General features: G+C 41.4%; 1 protein-coding gene across 1 annotated transcript; it reads right to left on the bottom strand.

The window, feature by feature from the left end:
* Positions 1–18,392: 18,392 nt before the first annotated feature.
* LOC111902417 (acyltransferase Pun1) lies at positions 18,393–19,875 on the bottom strand. Its single transcript, XM_023898253.3, has one exon. The coding sequence runs from the start codon at positions 19,858–19,860 to the stop codon at positions 18,592–18,594; it is 1,269 nt and encodes a 422-aa protein (XP_023754021.2). The 5' UTR covers positions 19,861–19,875; the 3' UTR covers positions 18,393–18,591.
* Positions 19,876–26,612: the final 6,737 nt, after the last annotated feature.

The following is a 26,612-nucleotide window of genomic DNA, read 5'->3' on the forward strand; positions in this document are numbered from 1 at the left end:
TTAAGAAAGTTCGGTCCATATGAGTTTGAATTTGTCGTAAACTTTAGTTTTAACAAATTCACATGGATAGGAACACATACACCGCTCAAATCTAAGTGTCATAAGATTTCCTCCTTCATGAAAATGATTGTGAAGAAATACTTTCACTAAGAGAGATTTTAAGAAGATAGTGATTGTAAAATTGCATTCTCAAATTCAATCATGGTTACGACATCCCTTTCCATAATTTGAATTGTGAGGTTTGGCAATTAGTCTTAATTGTTTAGACACACATATGAACTATCGAAGGCAAAGGTGTATAAGTTCAAGAAGCATTGATAAAGGATTATCAAAGCACTAAGTATTAGAAACATGAACTTAAGAAATTCAATAAGTATTGTCTTTCTAGAAGTTGAGATGTTTATGAATACATGTCGAAGCTAGTGGGAGAATAAGTGTTATGTTTTATAATAATCATCATGATAGTGGGAGCATAAAAGTTATGATTGTCTGATTATTAAGGAAAGTATTGCAAGGTTAGCAATATTAATTATAGAAAACAAGAGTCATACTTTGCAAAGTCGCAATAGTTGAAGAGTTGTTTTGCTATAATTAAGGGAGAGAATATTATGCTTCATTTCAAATCTAAAGGTTTAGGTTGAGAAATGTTAATAAAATTTAGTCAAAGGTACATAGTGTGTTCTTAAAATTTCGATTATGATTATGGCATCCCTCTTCACAATTCGAATTTTGAGAACATAGCAAATAAAACATTATGCGTCGTGTCCCATACGCTTCGGGTATAGGATCGATTGCAAATGCTTTAATGTTTGACCATTCTAAAATTTTCCAAATGTCGAGCGCATTTAGAGGGAAAAGGGACTAGAATTGGTTTTGACTAAAACAATTAAACAACTATCAAAGGACAACCCAAAGTTCGACGAGGATTGGTCGCTTGTGAGTAGTTGGAAGTATAGTATTGGATGGACCGTATCGACATCATTACGAATAGATAAGATTCTATTAAGAATGAGTTGTCATATGGAATATATGGAAGTGTGTCCATATTGGGAATTGAATATTGAGAAATCTATGACTAGATTAGAAACTTTTATGAAAAAGGATATTCAAAGAATGTATTTTTAGTGAGAGACATCACGTCTATGGAATTGTCTTGTAACAATCTACGATAGAGGACTTTGTAATATCATTGGCAATAGTCTTTGTGACTTTGGTGCAGTGACATTACGAAAGGATAGTTGCATAGAATGTTAGAATCTAGCATATTCTATAAGTAACAAGAATTTGATATTCTTTGACTTATGAAAAAACAGATTTGGAGTTGTGAAATGAGAAGGATTGGAAATGTGTTCAATATGATCTATTTCACAAAGTAAGAACCATAGGTAAACATTGTGTGCATGCTAGGAGCATGAGACAAGTGTTGGAATTCAAGTAGGAAGTTGATTAACCGAAACGACAAATAATGAGTAATCAATATGGTGATAAATAAAAGGCGTTTTATTTATACTCAAAGGTTTGAGGTCATATGGGATTAGTATTATTCTTGTGTTTCACTTTGCATGTTTTGACTTCCAGAATAATTGAGTTTATTAAGAATAATCGAATTATTCAAACGGGCCACAGTCGTTCATATGTTGGAAGTAGATATGAATGAAGACTGTCGTGAATTGGTGTGTGGATGTCTAAAGAGCATTAGACATAAGCAATTGTTTGCTGCAACGTTCATGAGTGCTTACGAATATGATTTGAGCATTGGATTAAACCCACGCTCACTTGGATCACTCCATGAATTGTATCACGAGTGATTGGTGAGACGATAACATCTTATATTCTTGAAACCGAGATGTGTAAGTTGTATCTTGCAAATCGGTTGCACATTGATAATATGTAAACGCACCAGTAACTTGGTGTTATAAAACATATTGTTGTGTGTAATTCGGTGCGTGAGTGCAAGCGAGCATTGTATCAAAGTTTATCCGTTCCTTTTATTCAAAGTAGAATAAAAGCGATATCTTTGGGCCCCTCGATGGTTTAGTGATGACAAACGTAAATGCTCGGCCGAGCTAGGGCTAATTTGATTTGTTCAATTAGTCAGTCGTCATAAATCGGAAATCGAGATATAGTACAAAGAGAATGATTTGAAATCATATCTCATACGATATCTAGAATGGAGGAATACATGATCCCTTATCTGAGGACACGCGTTTTTGATAGGATCAGAGTTGACAGCGGCTTTGGAAAGCTACGATTGCAGATCAGGATCTGAAGTCATACACAGAATAGTTATTAGACTTATCCAAGTGGGAGACTGTTGGATTAGTGTCTAAGTCCATAACTATTTTGGTATGTACTTGACCCGATGGTGCATGGTCCTTTTGGGTTGCCTTCACCAAAGCAACTTGATTGGAGAAATATATAGAGAGAGAGGATAACATGATTTATTAATATGTTATAAGAATAATATATTAAAGGAGAAATCATATTTGTTTAATTAATATTGGTCAATAATTAATTAAGAATTAATTTTGTGATCAAGTGTAATTAATTAAACTAGAGGGGCTGAATTGTAATTATGTGATAGTTACAAAATTAGATAAGGATAATGACTGAAACCCTATCTCTACACCTATATAGACACCCCTAGGGTCATGAATTCGTGTATCCCTTCCCAAGAAGTCTTAGAGACGAATTCTAACCTCCCTCCTCTTTCTTTATACCTTCTCCACTTGCTTATGGTGTTTGTAAGCCATTAGAGGAGTGACACTTGTGACTCTCAGCTTTCTAAGGTCAATTCAAGGAGGAATTGGATTGTTATTGCTATATAACAATCAAGGTATGTTCTTAAACCTAATTACATGTGTATTCTGATTTCCATATGCTAGAATTAGGGTTTATAGTCTTGGATTCAAAGTATGTACAATAGAGAAACCTAGATCCGAGCTTTAGGGTTTGTATGAGCACATAGGATGTCTTATGACCAAAACCCATCAATGATATGATACGATATGATCTGTATATGGTACTGTGGTTGGTATTTTCGGGGTAACTCACTAAGCTTTCGGGCTTACAGTTTCAGTGTATTGTTTTAGGTACTTCAGGAGACCGTGGCAAGGCGAAGGCGTGATCGTACCGCTCCTCAGTGTAATGTTGATGTTCTGGGATACTCTAATAATAAAAGAATTGAAAACCTTTTTGTAATAACTTAATGAATATGGGTTGTTTTGAAAAAGTTTAAATTGGTTGTAAATTTTCACGGTGTTACATTTTGAATAGGCGTGTAGTAGATAAAAGTAAAAAGAAAAAAGTTATGATTCAAAAAGATGAAAATGTGCATGTTTATGGGGATTATGTTGATGTTGCTGATGTAACTTTAGATATAACCGACTTAGAAAGCAATTCTGATGGAGATGAGTTGGGTGATGAAGTTAAAGCTAAGTTTCCCGATAACCTTTTTTACGGTATGCCTCATGTACCAGCATGTCCAGTTGATATTAGTGAAGATATCCCAGCACAGATGGTAAATATCAATCTTCAAAAGATTGAATATCTCGGTATATTTTAAAAAAAAGATCTTCTAAAATGAGCTGTTGGAAAAAATGTCTTCGAGAAGGTTTAGATTGAGGACAAGTAGATCCACCAAATCAAGGTATTAGGTTGTGTGTGTTGCGATAAATTGTTCTTGGTTACTAAGAGCAAAAGGAATTAAAAAATTTGGCGGACTTTTCTAAGTGAATAAATTTGTTGATGTACACACATGTTCTTCAATAATTTTTCAACCTAATCATTGACAAGCAAACAAATATGTTTTGGGTGAATATCTTGCTGATGTATTCGCTAAAGATTATAGTAGATATGAATGCTCAATTGAAAATCAATATCTCATACCATCAGGCTTGGCGTGCGAAGCAATATGCATTGTTGTTGTTAATGGGTACGAAAGAGGATTCTTTTACCAAACTTCCGGCTTATTTCCACAATTTGGTCAAACATAATCCGGGTATGGTGACACATATTCAAATAGATGATGATGATCGATTTGAGTTTTTGTACATTGCACTTGGTTGCTCGGTTAATATTATTATATATTTTTATTATTTTTATTTTTATTTTGGTGTATTTGAATAGATATACAATGTATTGTAGGTACGTGTTTTTGTCAATTTTTGTAAATCGACCATTGTAGTAGATGGAGCCCACCTAAAGGGAGAGTTCAAAGGTACTATGTTACTTGTAGTTACTAAAGATGGACAAAACCAAATAGTACCGGTTACATATGGTTTTTTCAAAAAATACGTGATTACATAGGCAATATGGAGGAGCTTACAATTATATCTGATACGTCTCCATCTATAGCGACATCCGTTTCCAACATTTTTCCTCACCCTCATCACGGAATATGTGGTGTCCATTTGTATTTCAACGTAGTAGCTAGATACAGGAAGAGTAAGACAGTTAATGGAATTTTTTTGGAGGCTTGTAGGGCATATATAGTTGATGGTTTTGATGCTTCCATGGAACTTATGAAAAAGGCAAAAGAACCGGTATGGGAATAGTTAGAAAGTATAAATCCTGAAACTTGGTCTAGGGCACATTTTAGAGGGAGCCAATACAATCTTATGTCGTCCAACAGTGTGGAGTCTATAAATGCATTATCTAGACACAAACGTAAGGTGCCAATACTTATGTTGATCGATTTTTTTTCGTGCATCAATGAAACAGTGGTGGTTTAAAAGATGTAACTTTGCAGGCATTAAGTTTTAATTCTAATGTTTTTCTTAAATGTTATTGATCTTAACAAAAAATCTTTTAGTAATTGGGATGTTCGCATGATCTCAAGTAATAAATGCGAGGTCAAAAAGGGGGCACAAAACGTGATTGTTGATTTCCAACAAATGACATGTACATGTAGGCATTGACAACTTGATGGCATACCTTGTGGTCATGTCATAAGAGCATTAACAGTCAACAATTACCAAGACTGCTCGAAGTTTGAATTAAATGCTTACTATACCGAAACACTAAGGAAAACGTATGAGGAATCAATAAACCTTTTGCCAAAGCCATCTAAATGGGAGATCCTTGATGATTTAATGATTGTTAAGCCACCTATAATGGATAAACGTCATCCAGGCATGCCAAGAAATACATACCGCATTTCATCTCAAGGCGAGGGTCCAATTAGAAAAGAGTGTTCTACATCTGGTCAAGCAGGACACACGAGAAACAATTGTTCTGGAAGGCCATCCGGTAGTGGAGCACGTTGCACGAGAATTTCTACTATAGAAATGATATTTAATATTGGTGATTCTGCGAGTTGTTCACAAACCTATGACGCTGATTTTGATATAAAACAACCTTAAATTAAAGAGTTGTTAACTTATTATGTATTGTAATGTTTTTATTAAATCTTATAAGATGTTATTATGCTTTCATATTTTATAGTTTGCAGATTATAACAACATATGAAGCTTTTATATTCTAAGATGTTGTTGTTATGATTTTGTTACTTGGAAATTAACGGTAAACAAACATGTTAATCTAAAAAAACAACAAAACCAAGTCATGATAATGTTACAATGATTCTTTAAGTAATTATTAAACTCAGGGAACTGCAATTGGTACTTCTCTTTCTTGATTGTTATATAGTCATCCCTAGCTCTCATTTTATCTTCCAAACGATCTTTTTGCACCCTAAGCTATATCATCTCCGTGTCCTTGTCAACAAGCCATTTTCAGTCATTTTGATTGCCTTCTTAGTCTTTTTTATCCAGTCTTCGTGCTCTTTGATTTTCTTTTTATTGAGGTCTATTAATTCTTTAGCTTGTTTGCATTCCGATGCGATAACATTATGACGTTCACTGAGAAGTCAGGATGACTCTTTATCTTGTTTTTGTTGTTCTTTGGCCTTTTTCAATTCTTCAAAATTTTCATCCGACGTATATGGGTATGCTGAAGAGTATGTAAAAAAAGGATCGACCGGATCATAGTAGTAACAATCTACTTCGTTGCATGAGCAAATTTCAAACTTTTGGGAGGAACTCATAATAAAGTCGAGATTTTATTTAGTATTCGTAATAATAAAATGGTGCTATAAGTCGTATTTATACATACTAGTAATCTACAAATCATAGTCCAAATGCAATCATTTTGTAGTCAGAGTTGTAATTCATAGTCAAACTTTGAAATGACTACACATTAATGACAAGTCACTCTATTAACCTACAAATCATAGTCAAACTTCGAAATGACAACATATAAATGACTGTCTGACATGATAAGTCACTGCAATAACCTACAAATCATAGTCCAAATGTAACCATTTTATAGTCAGAGTTGTTAACTCCTCTTATTATTATTATAAATAGATGTTTAAGCTCTACTAAACGAACACCCATATCATCTAAACGAAACCAACTCCCATATTTAGAAATGTCGTTGAATGCAGCATCTTCTTCGAATGAAGTACCTTGTTCCAATTCTGAACGAACATGGACGACAAATGAGGTGTTGGTTCTAACATGATGTTAGCTTAGTGTTAAGGAGGGTGTAACGTTACTGGCTGCCCCACATTTCCTAGTAGATGATGAATGGACCCGCATAACAGCTTTGTTCAACAATGAGATGGGAAAAGGACAAAACCGAAAACATTCAGATATTGTCAGTAAATGGATGGATGTAAAGGAAGAAGTCACATGATTCAATCAAGCGTGTAATTATGCGAAAATTACGAAAATTCGTTATGCAGAAGACGAAGAGTTCTTCGAAGTTGTTAAAGATTTTTACATCTTGGAGCGTGAAGGCAGAGACTTCGAATATGAGGAAGTTAGGAAGGTTGTTAAAAATAATCAGTATTTCATGTAGACAACTCTATTTCCGTTAAAAATAACCCATGTAATTGTTTTAAGTTTAATGCTTTGTTAGTAGTAATGTCTTAAGTTTAATGTTTCATGGAATTGTTGTTAGTTTGATGCTTTAAGTTTAATGTGTTGTTGTTAGTAATGTTTTAAGTTTAAGGCAGAGACTTTGATTATTTATATTGTTTTAAGTTTAATGGTTGATGGAATTCTTGTTATTAATGAATTGTAATGTATCATTAAAATTAATGCAACGAGTATTTATAATTAACATTAAACAGACGAGGTGCATCTAATACAGATGTAATACATGAAAATAACATAGTACAAACATAAAAATAGATATTAAATAAACATAACATATTTCAAAATATTCCAAGGGGCTTCAAACTGGAATTCCAACCCGTCACTTAATGATTTGTATTCCTTCCTAGAAGCTTCCAAGATGAACTCCTCAGTAGCAGCTTCCAAGATGACCACCCTGTAATGTTTGTTAATATATAAATAATAATACAAGAAAAAACAAACAATAAGTATAAAGTTACCTACAACTTCATCCTATTCATCATAATTGTAACGCCCCAACTCTTAGGTATTAACTTTATGGCTTTAATTTTCATAATTTGCAAGATCTACTCGACGAGTTGAATGCCCTGACTCGTCGAGTAGAAGCGGGTTGGGACCCTATTTAAAGGGTCATTAGCCTCCCTTAGCCTCCCTTACAGCCTCTTGAGAGTCCAGAAAACCCTAATCCATGTGTGTGCTCCATTCTTGTGTGTTTTAAGCTTTGGAAGGTGGATCTTGGTGAGAGGAGCTTGAAGTTCAAGTAGCTTGAAGCAAGGAACGTGTGTGGATCTAAAATATGCCCCAGTTTAGCATGATTTGAGGGTATCTAGTCGTTACCTTGAACTTCTTTCCTTCAAGATCTCATTTGGTTGAAGATTAGTGCTTTTCTAGCATGTTATGTAGCCATTCTTGGGTATGAGCTAGGATCTGAAGTTGCAACTTCAGATCTGAACTCACCTTTGTCTCTAAGTCCATACAGTTTCTAGCTTTAGCAAGTGTAAACCTTTCCTTATGTGTTAAACTCCATGGAAAGCTTGGATTTGACAACCTAGATCTTTAGAGCCTTGCATGCACGTAAAGATTGCAACTTTACGTGATAAACATGCCTTGGGAAGCTTGATCTGCAATATGGAGACTTAGAATGGCTTAAAAAGCATCTGAATGGAGAAAGTACTGAAGGGACTCGACGATTTTCATGGTCAACTCGGCGAGTCCGATAAAGATTGTCGTGCAAGGACTTCTGCATGGACTCGATGAGTCAGTAGGGTGACTTGGCGAGTCAGCTAGGGTTTTCCAGACATTTGGACATCCATGAACTCAACGAGTTGCAGGGAAACTCGACGAGTCATTGGGGGATTTCACGACTACTCGAGTTCTGGAAGGACTCAACGAGTCAGTGACCACACTCGACGATTCGGGTCAACATGGTCTATTGACCTTGACCGTTGAATTTGACACTGACCAAGGGTTGACTAATTGACTTCTGAGACATTTTGGGAATTTATCAATATAGTTCTATGGTGAATATATGTGTTGGAGTTTGTGGCGGTGATCCATGAGTTTGAGCTTATCACTTCGAGTCGACACTTGAGAGGCGAGTTTTCCTCCAGTAGGAACGGGTCTAAGGCACCAATGTCGGCTTATTTATATAGTTGTAGCATGTCGGGATAAGCCCAATATAGTTTATATGTTTTCAGACTCCGGTCCAATGCCGGGGTGGTCCCGAGAAGTACTTATGTGTGCTTGATATCTTTGTGATTCATGCATGTTGTATGTTATGTGTTATATGTTCCGGATTTTGTCTGATGTCGGACAAGCCCAGTGTAGGATATGTGATTATGTTAGATGTTTATGATTATTTTATGTTCAGTTTATTTAAATCGGACTCTGGTCCGATGTCGGGCGGGACCCGATGCAGGGGCTGGGCCCAAGTTATGTCGGACCTCGGTCCGATGTCGGGAGGGGCACGATGCAGTGGACAAGGCCCAATATGTGTTATATGTATTATTATATGGTATATGGTAGTTTGGGGGAGCTCACTAAGCTTCATGCATTTTTTGTTTCCGGTACTTCCACTAGCAAAGGGAAGGGCTCGGGAAGATCGCATGACACACACCACAACCTTCAGCCTGGGATTGATTGAGACTCTAATATTATTGTCATATGTTTTTTCACAGTATTTGAAATGAGATTTTGGGATACATGGCACTTGGTTTTCTTTATGATTATGGGTTATTATGGGTTTTATATTAATTATCAAACTGAAAATTTTGGCTTTATTTTTGGGATGTTTCAAGTTGGTAACAGAACCTTGGTTTGAGGGATTCGGGCATACTTTCGAGTGTGTCTGAACTCAAACTAAGGAAGTGGTATAAAGTTTTCAAAAGAAAATCATTTGAGAAAAAGAATTCGGAAAATAGAAAAGAATTTTGAAAAGAAGAAAGGGGTGTGGTGCAAGCGATCAGCTGAGCTAGAGTAAGTACTCCCAAATTACCCATATAAGTTTATATTATGATATGTTTTCTAGCTTTATGAGAATAGCATGCTAGATTAGGACTAAGGATCTAGGAAGGATGCCTTATGTTCCTATTATATGTGTATCAGCTTTATGAATTGAATGCTAGTACACATTAGACAGTATGATGGCCAGAGTATTATATGCTTGATTATGTGTACTCAATGCCCAAATGCTGCTTGCTTTGTGCTTTTAGGAGTTCTAGTTGTCTTTCACTAACTAGTAAACAAATATGTTAAGTTACATATTGCAAGGACTATATAATTTCAGAAGGTTAGGCCTAGTTCTATTTGGTTGCTCTCGTTTGAGTCTAACCGTTGTAGGGTAGGATCTCTCATTGGAAGAATTATCTAGTTTGAGTAATATGTAATGGTATCCGCAAGCTAGTTAGGGGAAGGAAGCAAGGACTTCTTATGCAGCTGATGGCGGAGAGTGTGATGGTGATTACCCTAGGTCAAGCCTAGGATGAGAGTAGCAACGAGCAGTAGCAGTAGGAGGGACTTGGTGGATTGAAGGCAGTTCTTGGGGAAAGTATGGATAGATGTGGAAAGTAGTATGGGCCCATACTACTGAAAGCAGAAGATCCGTACTCGAATCAAGGAAGGATGAGATAAGACCAGGGAACTTGTAGTCTATGTGATCCCTCGAGTTATGTTGGTATTCTTACATTTGTTATGATGTGTTTTCAGAATGGTGGTTTTACGCCCTAGACCAGCAGATGGCAGTTCAGGTGCTGAGGAGGGATCAGGCTCAGGTTCTGGAGCCGGGCAGTTAGATGAGTAGACAAGGGAGTTCATTTCCTTGGAGATTACATGCAGCATACTTGAGCAGACTCCTGTGATCTTCGGTACGGTCAAGGAGGGTATTCTGGAGCTTATGGAGGAGAGGTTTAGTGCTTTCTGTACTGAGATGGCGGCCATGATGGGGTCATGCACACTCAATTTTCGGGAGTTCAAGGCATGTAGGGCTCCCAACTACCATGGGGCTCAGGACCCCGTTGCTAGTACTAGATGGTTGGCGGATGTCGCCAACACATTCCGCACTAGCAGATGTCCCGAGGGGGACAAGGTTTGGCTTGCGTCCTGTCTTCTGAAGGACAGGGCATGTGATTGGTGGGAGGAGGTTGGGAGAGCCATTGGTGATGATACTGTGTTAGATACGATGACATGGAGTGACTTTACGACCAGGTTCAGGGCCAAGTACACACCGATTATTGAGGTGCAACAGCTTGCTAGAGAGTTTCAGGACCTCCAGCAGACTACAGAGAAAGTGGCGGAGATCACCGCCAAATTTAGGGAGAGAGCTCTTCTTATTCCGCAGTATATGGCGGACGAGGAGATGAAGAAGGCTCGGTATCATGAGATATTGAGGAGTGATATCAGACAGTTTGTGAGCCACTTCAACTATAAAACGCTGGAAGGCATGATTGCTAGGGCTCATGAGAGAGAGATTGATCTAGAGATGGAAAGGAAGAGGAAGCCAGAGGTGGCGTCTGGCACAACGAGTTCGGGAAAAAAGCCTACGGTGTCTGATCACAGGTCTAAGGGCCAACAGAGCCACAGTCATTGTGGCAAGTGCGGCAGGTTACACGATGGGGTGTGCAAGGCAGGGAGTTCTGGAAGTTTCAAATGTGGCCGAACTGGGCATATGACCAGGGATTGTACAGCTACTACCACCACAACCACAACATCTGATCTGATTTTCTTTCATTGAAATCAAAGGGGACACAAGAAGTCCATGTTTCAGAGTCTAGCATCAGCAGCACAGGTGGTGGCACTCGCTCCTACCACTTTGAGGATTACAGATGGCCGGCAGGGTCGGGATAAGGCGCCAGTTTCCAATTGATAGCAGAGGAGGCACGAGCGGCTCCCGATGTGGTTACTGGTATGTATATTCTCCATTATCCATTTATTATTTTTTTTATTACTCATGTTTATGTATTTGTTTATAGGATCGTTCCTAGTGAACGACATATCAGCTATGGTACTGTTTGATTCGGGGGCTACCTGATATTTTGTGTCGCTTGCACTTAGCAAGCGATTTAGTAGAGCTCCGGGGGAGGTGGATTGCCCACTCGACGTCGAGACAGCCGATGACAGGACCGTCAAGGTCGCAAAAGGTTCATTGAGGATGTACGCTACCGTTATTCGACGAGCAGTTTTCAGTGGATTTGGTTCCTATTCCCCTGCGAGGGAATAAGGTTATAGTTGGTATGGAGTGGTTGAGCCCCAATGGGGCAGTGATCGACTACCAACAGCAGCTAGTGAGGGTTCGCACTCCTAGTGGGGGAGAGTTAGTGATCTAGGGCGAGAGGCTACAGAGAGGTCCAGTAATCTGTTCAACAGCGAGAGCGAGGCGCCACTTTCAGCAGGGTGGTGCAGGATACGTCGCCTATGTCATGGATATCCGCGATAAGGGTAAAGCAATAGTTGATGATGTACCAGTAGTGAGAGAGTACCCGGGTGTATTCTCGGTGGATTTACCTAGGATACCATCGGAGAGACAGGTTGAGTTTCGGATTGACCTGGTCCCCAGTGCGGCTCCGATAGCCAAGGCACCATATCGGTTGGCTCCTCCCGAGATGTAGGAGTTATCTATGCAGCTGCAAGAGCTGCTAGACAAGGGTTTTATCAGGTCGAGCAATTCACCATGGGGAGCCCCAATCTTGTTTGTGAAGAAGAAGGACGGGTCGCATCGCATGTGCATAGATTACCGGGAGCTGAACAAGGTAATAGTGAAGAACCGTTACCCACTCCCGAGGATAGATGATTTGTTTGACCAGCTTTAGGGAGCATCTTGGTTCTCCAAGATTGATTTATGGTCTGGATATCACCAGATGCGGATCAAAGATGAAGATGTATAGAAAACCGCTTTTAGGACCCGTTATGGTCATAATGAGTTCATGGTGATTCCGTTTGGGCTCACCTATACTCCAGCCGCGTTCATGAACCTCATGATCCACGTGTGCAAAACGACGTTGGATTGATCTGTAATAGTATTTATTGATGACATCTTAGTTTACTCGAAGACTCACGAGCAACATGAGGAGCACCTGAGAGAGGTGTTGGAGACATTGAGGAGGGAGAAAATTTATGTGAAGTTCTCCAAGTGTGACTTCTGGTTGCGTGAGGTGTAGTTCCTTGGGCACCTTGTCAACCAGAGGGGTATTTTGGTAAATCTGGCCAAGATAGAGGTCGTGATGCAGTGGGAGACTCCGAGGTCTCCAACTGAGATTCGGAGCTTCCTGGGTATGGCAGGGTATTCAAGGAGATTTTTCCAGGACATCTCCAAGATAGCAGTTCTGTTGACCCGAGTGACCAAGAAGTCGGTGATTTTTCGCTGGGGTCCTCAGCAGTAGACAGCCTTTGAGACGTTCAAGGCAACGACTGTGCAAGGCGCCGATTCTCACCCTGCCAAAGGGAGTAGATGACTTCGTAGTTTATTGTGACGCTTCGATTATAGGCATGGGAGAAGTGTTGATGTAGCGAGGTCATGTGATAGTGTATGCTTCGAGGCAGCTGAAGCCTCACGAGGCTAACTATCTGACACATGATTTAGAGTTGGGGGTTGTGGTGTTCGCCCTCAAGATTTGGCGGCATTACCTCTATGGGGTCTGATGTACCATTTACACGGACCACAAGAGTTTGAGGTACCTCATGTATCAGCCTAATCTGAACATGAGGTAGCGTCGGTGGTTAGACGTGGTGAAGGACTACGATTGTGAGATCCTTTACCACCCGGGCAAGGCCAATATAGTGGCCGACGCCCTAAGCCACAAGGAGGCAGTGGTCCTAATCCTAGATATCTGTCTGAGGATGACATAGATTACTCCACTGCTGGAGCAGATCTGAGAGGCGTTGGTCGAGAGCCTAAAGGAGGAGTGCCGGAAGTGCAAGAGGATCAAAGGCCAGGTGGCCTCTTTTGACTATGACAGTCGCAGATTATTGAACCTTCATGGGAGGGTGTGGGTACCGTACTGGGGTGGGGTACAACGTATATTCATGGATGAGGCCCACAAGTCTAGGTTTTCCATCCATCCTGGGGCGACGAAGATGTAAAGAGATCTTCGACCTGATTACTGGTGGCCCTGCAAGATGCGGGACATTTCCTGGTACGTAGAGAGATGCCTGACCTGTAGAAAGGTCAAAGAGGAACAACAGAGGCCGCATAGCAGGATGCAGCCTTTGGATATCCCCATATGGAAGTGGGAGGATATTACTATGGATTTTATCACAAAGCTTCCCAAGACCACACGTGTGGTCGATTCGATATGGGCCATCGTGGATCGGTTAACCAAGAGCACCCACTTCATACTGATCCAGAAGAACATCTAGGTCGAGAAATTGGCCGAGATCTACGTGCGAGCGGTGGTGGCACGACATGGAGTTTTTGTCTCAGTAGTGTCAGACAGAGATGTCCGTTTTTGTCTCATCCCCATTTCAGCACAGTTTTCCACCCTCGGATGGACGGACAGAGTGAGAGGATGTTTCAGACTCTGAAGGACGTGCTTCGAGCATGCGTGTTATATTTCGGTGGTAGGAGGGATACATATCTTCCATTAGCAGAATTTTCATATAACAACAACTACCACTCCAGTATAGACCGGCCTCCCTTTGAGATCCTTCATGGGAGGAAGTTTAGGACCCAATCTTTTAGGGTGAGATCGGTCAGAGAGTGATGGGGAGTATGGAGGTAGTAATCAAGACCACAAAGCGGATCCAGCAGGTCCGGAGCAGGCTCCAAACTACTCAAAGTCGGTAGAAGAGTTACGCCGATAGACGGCGTTTGGAGTTGGAGTTTCAGGTGGGCGACATGGTCCTCCTAAAAGTGTCACCCTGGAAGGGTGTTATTCGGTTTCGAAGGCGGGGCAAGTTGGGCACCAGGTACATCGTCCCCTTCATGGTCATAGCCCGGGTGGGCAAGGTGGCATACCGATTGGATCTTCTAGCCGAGCTCAGCCAAATCCACATCACTTTCCATATTTCTCAGCTACGAAAGTGCCTAGTAGATGAGACAACAGTTGTACCCTTGGAGGACATTCAGGTTGATGACAGCCTGAATTACATTGAGAAGCCAGTGGCGATCCTAGATCGCAAGATGAAGGAGCTGAGAAATAAAAGAGTCGAGTTAGTAAAGGTGCAATGGCAGCATCGGAAGGGTTCATAGTGGACTTGGGAGTCCGAGGATGAGATGAAGGAGCACTACCCAGAGTTGTTTCCGGATTCAGCAGCAGCCAACTTCGAGGACGAAGTCTAATTCAAGTAGGGGAGAATTGTAATGCCCAGACTCTTAGGTATTAAATTTATGGCTTTAATTTTCCTAATCTGCAAGATCTACTCGACGAGTTGGATACCCTGACTCGTCGGGTAGAAGCGGGTTGGCGACATGTTTAAGTGACGTACTCGCCGAGTCCAAGATAGGACTCCATGAGTAGGAGCTGGAGGATGAAACCCTGATTTCTGGGGTTTTGCACCCTATTTAAAGGGTCATTAACCTCCCTTAGCCTCCCTTACAGCCTCTTGAGAGTCCAGAAAACCCTAATCCATGTGTGCTCCATTCTTGTGTGTTTTAAGCTTTGGAAGGTGGATCTTGGTGAGAGGAGCTTGAAGCAAGGAACATGTGTGGATCTGAAATCTATCCCAATTAAGCATCATTTGAAGGTATCAAGTCGTTACCTTGACCTTCTTTTCTTCTAGATCTCATTTGGTTGAAGATTAGGGCTTTTCTGGCAGGTTATGTAGCCATTCTAGGGTATGAGCTAGGATTTGAAGTTGCAACTTCATATCTGAACTCACCTTTGTCTCTAAGTACATAAATTTTCCAGGTTTAGCAAGTGTAAACCTTTCCTTATGTGATAAACTCCATTACAAGCTTGGATTTGACATCCTAGGTCTTTAGAGCCTTGCATGCACATAAAGATTGCCACTTTACGTGATAAACATGCCTTGGGAAGCTTGATCTGCAATATGGAACCTTAGAATGGCTTAAAAAACATATGAATGGAGAAAGTATTGAAGGGACTGGGTGAGTTGCATGGTCAACACGGCGAGTCCAATGAATATTGTCGTGCAAGGACTTCTGCATGGACTTGGCGAGTCAGTAGGGTGACTCGGCGAGTCAACTAGGGTTTTCCCGACATTTGTATATGTATAAACTCGGCGAGTTGCAGAGAAACTCGAAGAGTCATTGGGGGGTTTCACAACTACTCGAGTTCTGGAAGGACTCGACGAGTTAGTGACTTCACTCAACGAGTCGGGTTAACATAGACTGTTGACCTTGACCGTTGACTTTGACTTTGAGCAAGGGTTGACTAATTGACTTTTGAGACATTTTAGGAATTTATGAATATGGTTCTATGGTGAACATAGGTGGTGAAGTTTGTGTGGTCTTATTGATGTTTTTCAAAATAATTTTCAGAATTAATGTTCAGTTTGTGTGTGTGTGTGTAAGGGGGGGGGGGGGGGTGAAATATATTACTCATTTTATCAAACTAAACATTAATTCTTATTTTGGGTAAGTATTGTATATTTCTTCTTTTTGTTAGGTATTTTGTGTAACTTGTCTGCAGGATGTCGAGTTTGTATGCGAGTCTTGTGTTGCTCCATGGAGCGGCTAATGACTTATTTACCCATTGTATATGATGTATAGTTTACGATTGTTCAGCTTATTTGTTCCTTTTCGTCTCAGTAGAAAACTCTCTCATATTAGGGTTTGCTCATATTTAGGGTTACATAGATTAGAAGGTTATTCTTCTGTGAAATTGATCTTCAGGTTCTTGTATATCATTTGAGTGTGAGTGTGAATGTAGAGAGATTTTCCTTTGTAAGTTAATGTATGATCGAACTAGTTTATAGTGAATAAACTGTTCAAGTTGGGAATCGTTGGTGTTTTTTTCTTTACATAATGCTTCTCTCTGTATACTAATCTGGATATGATAGAGTTCCATGAAATGATATTTTCAAGAGGGATTTATGTCCATGATTTTAACACGGAATCTGGATCATTGCATTTGGAATACATATCGATCAAAGAGTTTCTCAAAAATACATTCTGATGAAAACCTTTGTGAAAGATAAATCCATGTAACGTTCTTCCTATAATAAGACTCTTTAAATTGTCGCAGGCCTTTAGGGCTCTTAGGATTGTTTTTCCCCATCTGGTTTAGGTCTAGATTTTCATAACATTTTCTTGAAAATCTCTAAAGAAAGATGGTTTTTGTTAGTTACAACAAAGCTTGAGATCATGACACTCCAAGCGATAACATCATTGTTAGACATTTCATCGAACAATTTATGTGTATATTGTTTTGTCGTATCTGCATACATGGACAACAGAGAGTATTGAAATTACGAGATGGCTAGAGACTCCATTTTAATCATACACCCATGTATTTTTTGTCTTTAGTGTAAAGCTTTGAGTGTTCGAATTCTTTGAGTTACAAGGACTAAGGTGAAGACATTGGGTTCAAATCCTGTTGCTCTAACTTCAATAAACAAACGTATTCCTTTATCCAAATCACCATCATCAATCTGCCTAGAAATCAAAATATTCGATGAGACATAATCCCTAATCTTCATTCAACCAAACTAACTAATTATGGAACCCATATTCCCAACTTTTGTATAGAAGTCCATGATAGGGTTTCTAATATATGTGCTTGATTCCATTCCGAGCTTAATTACATATTAATGAAAGGACTTCCCATATGCCAAAGATATTGCCAAACAGTCCTGCTTTGTTCATGTCCATTGTATAACAACAATACCACTTATCATCTCCCACTAAATGACGATTCTTTGATATTAGAAACCCAGTTGGAAAGTTTTGAACTTGATATAATGACTAAATGATGCATAGCATATCCCAAAAGAATCAAAACTAATTTCAAATGTTAAATCTTAATCACGACAATGCGATACAATTTGTTGTGGTTTCCATGTCCCCGATCTAGTACATCCGTGACATATAGGCGACACCCGCCATTATAAAAAAGGTACCCTGCCAAATATACTAATGTTGTGACAAAAATAAAAGGCCCAAAGGTGAAGAGGGTGACGGAAGGTAGCGTCCGTCTGATGTTGTTTGTTAAGTAGGTGAAGAGGAGGTGGTGGTAGAGGGTGGGGTTAGTGGGTTATTTTTCTATTTTTTTTATTATTACTAAAATCATAAAGCTTCAAGGATGGTCCATGCATGAGGTATGGAAAAGACCATTTTGCCCTCACATCACTTAGAGCATCTATATTAGTGAGTTTAATAGGAGAGTTGAATGAGGTGCCAAGTTTTGTTGTCATTCAATGGATTAAACTCTATCATAGTGGGATGCCCTCTTGGCATTCAATGGTTTTTGAGTTCAATGGCCACCGAGTTCTTCAATGAGAAAAATGAAAATTTTTAGTTTTTAAATATATACTTTAAATTAGCTTTTGTAATTTTTTATTGAACTGTGTAAAATTCAATACATTGTCAAAAAAATTAATAAAATTATATGAAACGTAGAAAAATGATGTAACTATCCATTTAACTAAAAGTAATTGAATGCATTGATGCCCTTAACAGCAAAGAACCGATGGAAACACCGTGTATGAAACCACACGACCAACGTTGATTAAAGTAGTTTTTTAGAAACCAAAGGAACCATTTTTTTGAAGAATTCCTGTTTTAATTTGTCAATGAATAATATTCATCTCAATGTATAAACAAAATCTAAACATTGCGCATAAAACAGGGCAACATAAAGTTACAACACTCGTCGTTTCTGTAAGAAAAATGTTTTGCTAAATTATGTATTAAGCAAAACGTTTTGCTATTTTGTTTTCCTATATAGTTTTTACAAGAATAACTATCTTGTAATAAAAATATAATATATGGAGCATACACCCCCTTTAATTTTGGTATTTTTGTGACTATACATATATGAACCATAATTTTCATGCTCTACAACCAAAAACTCATAATTGAAAGGTTCATGTATTTAAATAAATTATAACACGTGATCACTATCATCACAAAAAGTTAATAGATACAATACAACATACAAGTCATCATACCCAGATCTCTGCAGGATCCAAACCAGAAACTAAACGACAAAAGTCCACAATCCAACATTAACTATTTTGTAGAATAAGATATCGTGATTCAAGTAATTGAAGCAAGTCAATGTAGGAGATATTGATTGCATTGAAACAATCTCATATCATCATTTTCAAGACTCACCATGGCTTCAATTCCATCTCCATCTGGTGTATCAAACAACACGAATGTGTTCTTCACATGCACATCTGCCATAGTCACCCACTTCGGGTATCCCCATCCGAAATCCATCTGGTAAAAAGGTCTCCTGCACAAACTGGTACACCTGTACACTTCAAGATCATCAAACAACTGCTTCACATTACCTGAATACTCCATAACATCCATCAACCAATCACTCAAATCAACATGATCTCCACCATTGCAGACTTCCTTGATCCCTTCCTTCAAATCAAGCACCAAACTGCTTAAACTTCTTTCGCTCTGATCACTGTTCGATATTGTGAAGTACCAACTGAAGTTTCCGATAGAATTTTCCGGCAACTGTGGCATCATTCGTGGTCGCATGTTAACCAGCTGAATCAATGTTGATTTTCTAAAACAACCCGTTTTCTCCAGTGAAGCAGCGATGGCGCATTTGTAGAGATAAGCTGTCACGACTTGGACCTTTGTAGGGTTTTCCACCAATCCCATCACAGAGTTTTTTAATCCGGCGATCTTTTTGGCATCAAAAACGTATCTTTTTGTGACACATGACGTACTATTGTCCAACACGATTTCAGGCACTGTGTATCCAAGATCTGAAGAAGGAATGGATCTAGCAAGTATCATCGGCAGTGGTCTCACTTCGCCTCGTGTCATGGAAGCCCAGTCGCTTAGAAAAGTAGCACTCGTGGTTCCGTCTGCAACTTTATGCGATATGGAAACAGTAACCGCAGTTCCACCACCTTCAAAAGATGTTATTTGAGCTGCAAGAAAACTCTGATCTATGCATGATCCCTTCCACAAGAAACCTTCAGGAAACAATAACTTTTGGGTCTCGTACATGGGGTTTTGAAGGAAATCGGCTACCCCACAACCCGAAATTTTTGCTTCCACAAAAACGACTCCTTGATCACCACAATCAACAGTGATACCATCTTTTCTAAGCCTACCTGCAAAAGGGTAGTACTTTGTTAGCGTTTGAGATAGCGTTTCTTTCAGAACATCAGTATTGGTTAAGCTTCCAGATTCATATATAAGCAAGATTGGAATATAGGAATGCATAGCGAGTTGATCGAGCAACGAAAGCTTAAAAGTTTTGAGATAATTGGGGGTTGGAGATGAAGGTTTGACGATTTCTTGGGTGATTATTTCCATTTTCATTGCCCTTTTAGCCATGTAAGAAGCCATGTATCTACAAGTAGTATATATGCATAAATATGAAACATAAAAAAATAGATCAACTTGAACTATTAAGATTCCGTCAACGGTTTCCAGTGATACCAAACGATTTTCTCTCGTCTTATTCGTTTAACTTTTTGTTCTTGAGTGGCAACTAGCAAGTTATATTTATCTATTCTGTAAGAGATAATTAATGTCAAAGTAGAAGATGATTAATTAAACTAATTCATAATGTAGTTACCTCTATAGATCTTAATCAATTGTTACATGATAACATTTTACTTTTATACAACTTTACTATTTTTTTTTATTAATCATATTAATCCAACTTTACAAAAGTTCCATATAAAATTATTTTTAACTTAAAACTTACATTTTCAATATTGAAAAGTTCGATATGCATTTAACATGACCCATATATATTGGAACGTGACATCTAAGGCTGAGCATGCAAAAATGAAACCGAAATCCGAAAAACCAATAAAACCGAAACCAAACGCGAACCCGAACCATCAATTTTGGGTTTAGATTTTTGAAAACTGGAAAATTCAAATCTTGTATTAAAGATGACATATTCATTGTATGTTGTGAATTTGAAAGCAACTTATTTGCATATCTCCGGTGGTTAAAACCAAACTTATATTCCTAGCAGAATAAGTAAAACAATAACAAACGGAAGGGCAGTTTTGAAAGCAACTTATTTGCATATCTCCGGTGGTTAAAACCAAACTTGTATGTTATGGTTTAGATAGCGGAGTGTGGGTGAGGCCCGTATCTCCTAGATAGCGGAGTGTGGGCGAGGTTCGTATCTCCTAGATAGCGGAGTGTGGGCGAGGCCCGTATCTCCTAACTGTTAATTATATGATTGTATGGTATGTGGTATTATGGGGGAACTCACTAAGCTTTGTGCTTACAGTTTTCAGTTTTGGTTTCAGGTACTTCTTCTTCGAAGGGGAAGGAGCTGGCGCAGTAGCAGCACATCACACACATGTCTCGTATTCCGCACTATGAGATCTTCCTGGGGATTGGTACTCCGATATAATTATTATTATGTTTTATAAAATATTTTCCAGACATGCGACATCTTTTATGAAATGATATGATCGGTGAACGTTTTATTTCTAATGCTTTGCTAAGTATATGTTTTAAAGATGAAATTTTTAGCCCGTATTTTGGGGATGTTACAAGTTGGTATCAGAGCCATGTTTTGAGAGATTTGGGGTGTCTGAACTCAAATCGAGGGATTAAAAGATTTTGAAAAAGAAAATGTTTTCTAAAAGGTTAAGTAAAGAGTTTTAAGAAGGAACAAAGTGTGTGATGTGCGCGACCGGCTGAGCTCAAGTAAGTATTCCCTAAAGTACCCATACAAGCTTATGTTATGTTTATCAGTTTCAGTATAATAGCATGCTAGAATAGGACTAAGGATCTAGGAGTGATACCTTATGTGTCTGCTTTATGTGCTTCAGTGTATGAAAATTGCATGCTAGAATTGAGTAGACAGCAGTAGGATAGCATGTTTAGGTTATGCCAGATGGTATAAGTTTAGCAATGTATATTAGTTCAGTTTCTCTCTATGAGAACATATTTGCTTGAGATTGTTTCCTTTTGGCTGAATGCTACTTGGTTTTTGCTTCGTGGGACTCTGAGTGATGGGAGTTAGCCATTAGGTGAATACGTCACGTCACATGTGATCAGGGTTGAATAATATTAGAGTGTCGGGTTTGGCCCTATTGCGCAGTTCTTGTCTAAGTCTAACCGTTGTGGGGACGAGCCTTTTACTCGAAGGATTATCTGAGCCTCATTACATGTGATGGTATTCAGGTAATGGCTAATTGGCATTACAAGGAGGCCTTCAACAGCTGAGGACCGGGAAGGGTGGAGTTGGTGATTTCCCTATGGCAAGTCTAGGATAGGTATAGCAGTGATCAGCAGTAGTGAAAGGGATCTGGTGGAGTCGAGGCAGTCCTTGAAGAAGGTACGGATAGATGTGGAAGGTAGTATGGGCCCGTACTATTGAAAGCAGAGGATCCGTACCTGAACCAAGGAAGGCCAAGATAAGACCAGGGAACTTGTAATAAATGTGATCCCTCAAGAAGTATCAAAATCACTAACAAATGTTATTTATGTATTGTAGAATGGTGGTACTACGATCGAGGCCGGTAGATGGCGGTTCAAGAGAGGGGTCAGGTTCGGGATCAGGTTCCGAGCCAGTAGATGAGGGACTACGCGAGTTCATCACGTCAGAGATCACCATGGGTATCCTTGAATCGACCCCCATTATCTTCGGGTCGATCAAGGAAGAGATAATCGAGTTGATGGAGGATCGCCTCCGGGCATTCAGGAGCGATATGGCATCTGGCCAGTCGAGATCTCACACACTTTCCTTCAAGAACTTCAGGGGCAGTGGTGTGTCGGATTTTCGCGGGGAGAAGGACCCCATAGCTGTCAGACGATGGATTGCAGACATTGAGTCTGCACAGTTGACTAGCTTCTGCCCTAAGGGGTCGAAGGTGAGATTTGCAACATGATGTTTGAGAGATCGGGCTAGGGACTGGTGGGAGTCCGTTGGTGACTCGTTGGGAGCCTCGGCTGTCGACGCTATGACTTGGTCGGACTTTGTGACCAGGTTCAGGGCGGTGTTTGCGCCGGCTGTCGAGCTTTAGTAGCTGGCCAGAGAGTTTTTGGACATGAGGCAGGCGACGGAGACTGTGGCGGATATCACCGCCAAGTTCCGGGAGAGGGCATTGTTGGTGCCCTAGTATGCGGGTGATGAAGACATGAGGAGGACCCGCTACCATGACATGCTCCGAGCTGATATTCGGGAGCATGTTAGTTTTTCAGCTTGCCCCACCCTGGACTCTATGATTCCTAGGGCAAGGGAGAGGGAGATAGATCTGGAGCACATCCAGAAGAGGAAGGCGGAGGAGGGACAGGCAGGAGGGGCTTCGGGGAAGAAGCCCAGGGGATCAGATGGTAGGCCGAAAGGCGAAAGGGGACCGGGCCGATGCGGGAAATGCGGCAGGTCACACGAGGGAGCATGTAGATTGGGACCGTCGGGTTGCTATAAGTGCGGTAAGACGAGACACTTTAGCAGAGATTGTACCGCTCCTGCACCTGTGATTCAGGCATCGGAGTTACTGTGTTTCCACTGCAACCAGAAGGGCCACAAGAAGGCCAATTGCCCCTAGTTGACAACATCAGCGCTGGTTAAGGCGCCGGCTCCAGCTACCCTGCGGATTACATATGGCCGACAGGGCAAGGCCGAGGCTCTAGTGGTGAGGAGTCGGGCGTTTCAGCTGACGACAGAGGAGGCGTGCGCCGCACCCGATGTGGTGATGGGTATGGTTCCTTCCCTCTATCTTGTTTTTTTATGATGTTATGATATTGATGTGTGCTCTGTGTATATGCATTAGGATCGTTCCATGTGAACGGTGTTGTTGTTCAGGTGTTGTTTGATTCGGGTGCCACCCGATCATTTGTTTCCCTTCCGCTTAGCAAGAGGTTTACTGAGTCTTCGGGCATGTTGGATTGCCCTTTAGAGGTAGAGATTGCCGATGATCGATCGGTGCGAGCGTCAACAGTATTCAGGGATTGTGTTCTAATGTTATTTGAGGAGCGCTATTTGGTGGACTTGGTTCCCATTCCGTTGCGTAGGAACAAAGAGATTATAGGCATGGATTGGTTGAGCCCTAATAGGGCAGTGATAGATTGCGCACAGCAGCTAGTGCGAATCAGGACCCCAAGTGGGGAGAGTTGGCGATCCACGGCTAGGCGCTATCTTCAGCAGGGTTGCGCGGGATATATCGCGTACGTTATGGATACCCGGGAGATGGGTAATATGTCGGTGAGCGAGGTTCCAGTGGTGCGAGACTACACTGATGTGTTCCCGGAGGAGCTTCCTGGAATACCTCCGGAGCATCAGGTGGAGTTCAGGATCGACCTAGTTCCTGGTGCGGCTCTGATAGCCAAGGCACCCTATCGGTTAGCTCCTCCCGAGATGCAGGAGTTGTCTACGCAGCTGCAGGAGCTACTAGACAAGGGATTTATTCGACCGAGCAGTTCACCCTGGGGAGCCCCAATCCTGTTTGTAAAAAAGAAGGACGGGTCGCATCGGATGTGTATAGATTACCGGGAGCTGAACAAGGTAACAGTGAAGAACCGTTACCCACTCCCGAGGATTGACGACCTTTTTGATCCGTTGCAGGGAGCATCTTGGTTCTCAAAGATTGATTTGCGTTCAGGTTATCATCAGATGAGGGTCGGAGAGGAGGATGTGCAGAAGACCGCGTTTCGGACGCGTTATGGCCATTATGAGTTCGTGGTGATGCCGTTCGGGCTCACCAATGCTCCTGCCGCGTTCATGGACCTCATGAACCGCATGTGCCGACCGATGCTGGACCGGTCTGTGATAGTTTTTATTGATGACATCTTGGTTTTTTCCAAGATGCAGCAGGAGCATGAGGAGCACCTGAGGGAGGTTTTGGAGACCCTGAGGAGGGAGAGCTTGTACGCTAAGTTCTCCAAGTGCGAGTTCTGGATGCGCGAGGTGCAATTCCTTGGGCACCTTGTCAACTAGAATGGTATACTGGTCGACCTGGCCAAGATCTAGGCTGTGATGAGATGGGAGGTTCCGAAGTCTCCATCTGAGATTTGGAGTTTCCTAGGATTAACAGGCTACTATCGGAGATTCATCCAGGACTTCTCCAAGATAGTCGTACCCCTAACGCGGTTGACTAAGAAAGTCGTGGTCTTTCGATGTGGGTCTGAGCAGCAGGCCGCATTCGAGGTCCTGAGACAGAGATTGTGCGAGGTGCCAATCTTAGTCCTGCCTGAAGGTGTGGAGGACTTTGTGGTATACTGTGATGTGTCTATCTCGGGCTTAGGCGCAGTACTGATGCAGAGGGGGCATGTGATTTCCTATGCTTCAAGGCAGCTGAAGCCTCATGCGGCGAACTACCCGACGCATGATTTAGAGTTGCAGGCGGTGGACTTCGCCCTCAAGATTTGGCAACATTACCTCTACGGGGTTCGATGTACCATTTACACGGACCACAAGAGTTTGAGGTACCTCAGGGATCAGCCGAATCTGAACATAAGGCAGCGTCGGTGGTTGGACGTGGTGAAGGATTATGACTGTGAGATCCTTTATCACCCGCAGAAGGCCAATGTGGTGGCCGATGCACTTAGCCGTAAGGCGGTACCGATCAGGGATGTGTGTATGAGGATGACGGTGGTGACTCCACTGTTGGAGCAGATTCGGGAAGCTCAGCAGGAGGCTATGAAGGAGGAGCATCGGAAAAGCGAGCGGATAGTGGGTCAAGTCACCTCCTTCGATTATGATAGCCAAGGATTATCGACACTACACTGTAGGGTGTGGTTGCCGTATCACGAAGGCGTGCGTCATATCTAGATGGAGGAGGCACACAAATCCTGATTTTCTATTCATCCAGGGGCAACGAAGATGTATAGGGATCTTCGTCTAGACTATTGGTGGCCCTACATGAAGCGGGATGTGGCTTGGTACGTTGAGCGGTGCTTGACCTGCAGGAAGGTCAAGGTCGAACATCAGAGACCGCACGACAAGATGCAACCGTTGGACATCCCGTTGTGGAAATGGGAAGATATTACGATGGATTTTATCACAAAGCTTCCCAGGACCGCACGGGGAGTAGATTCGATTTGGGTCATCGTGGATCGATTGACCAAGAGCGCCCATTTTATTCCGATCGAGGAGAGTATCTCGGTCGAAAAGTTGGCCGATATATATATCAGGGAGATAGTGGCGCAGCACGGGGTGTCGGTGTCTGTAATATCAGACAGAGATGTGCGGTTCACTTCTAGGTTTTGGAAGAGGTTTCATGATGAGGTGGGCACTCGTCTGCATTTTAGCACCGCCTTTCATCCACATACTGACGGTTAGAGCGAGCGCACCATCCAGACTCTGGAGGATATGTTGCGAGCGTGCGTGCTAGACTTCGGTGGTAGTTGGGATACCTATCTCCCCTTGGCCGAGTTCTCGTACAACAACAGCTATCATGCGAGTATTGACCGCCTTCCTTTCGAGATGCTCTACGGGAGGAAGTTCAGGATCCCGATTTGTTGGGGCGAGGTCGGTCAGCGCGTCATTGGCAGCACCGAAGTGGTGCTCAAGATGACAGAGTTGATCCAGCAGGTTCGTAGCAGACTGCAGTCTGCGCAGAGTCGGCAGAAGAGTTACGCCGATAGAAGGCATTCAGACTTGGAGTTTCAGGTGGGTGACATGGTCCTCCTAAAGGTATCACCGTGGAAGGGTGTCATTAGGTTCCGGAAGAGGGTCAAGTTGGGCCCCAGTTTCATTGGTCCTTTTAGGGTTTTCGCCCGGGTGGGTCGGGACGCCTATAGATCGGATCTTCCAGCAGAGCTTAGCCAGATCCACAACACTTTTCATGTTTCTCAGTTGAGAAAGTGCTTGGTGGACGAGTCAACAATTGTACACTTGGAGGATATTCAGGTTGATAGCAACCTGAATTATATCGAGAGACCACTTGCGATCTTAGATCAAAATACGAAGACCTTGAGGAACAAGGTGGTTCAGTTGGTGAAGGTGCAATGGCAGCACCGGAGGGGTTCAGAGTGGACATGGGAGGCGGAGGAGGAGATGAGGGAGCACTACCCAGAGTAGTTTCTGGAGTCAGCAGACTTCGAGGACGAAGTCTAAGATAAGTGGGGGAGAATTGTAATGCCCAGTTCCTGGTACGTATTTATTTTGATTAAAAATTCTT

Source organism: Lactuca sativa, chromosome 3 (assembly GCF_002870075.4).
Source record: "Lactuca sativa cultivar Salinas chromosome 3, Lsat_Salinas_v11, whole genome shotgun sequence".
Lineage (NCBI taxonomy): Eukaryota > Viridiplantae > Streptophyta > Magnoliopsida > Asterales > Asteraceae > Lactuca > Lactuca sativa.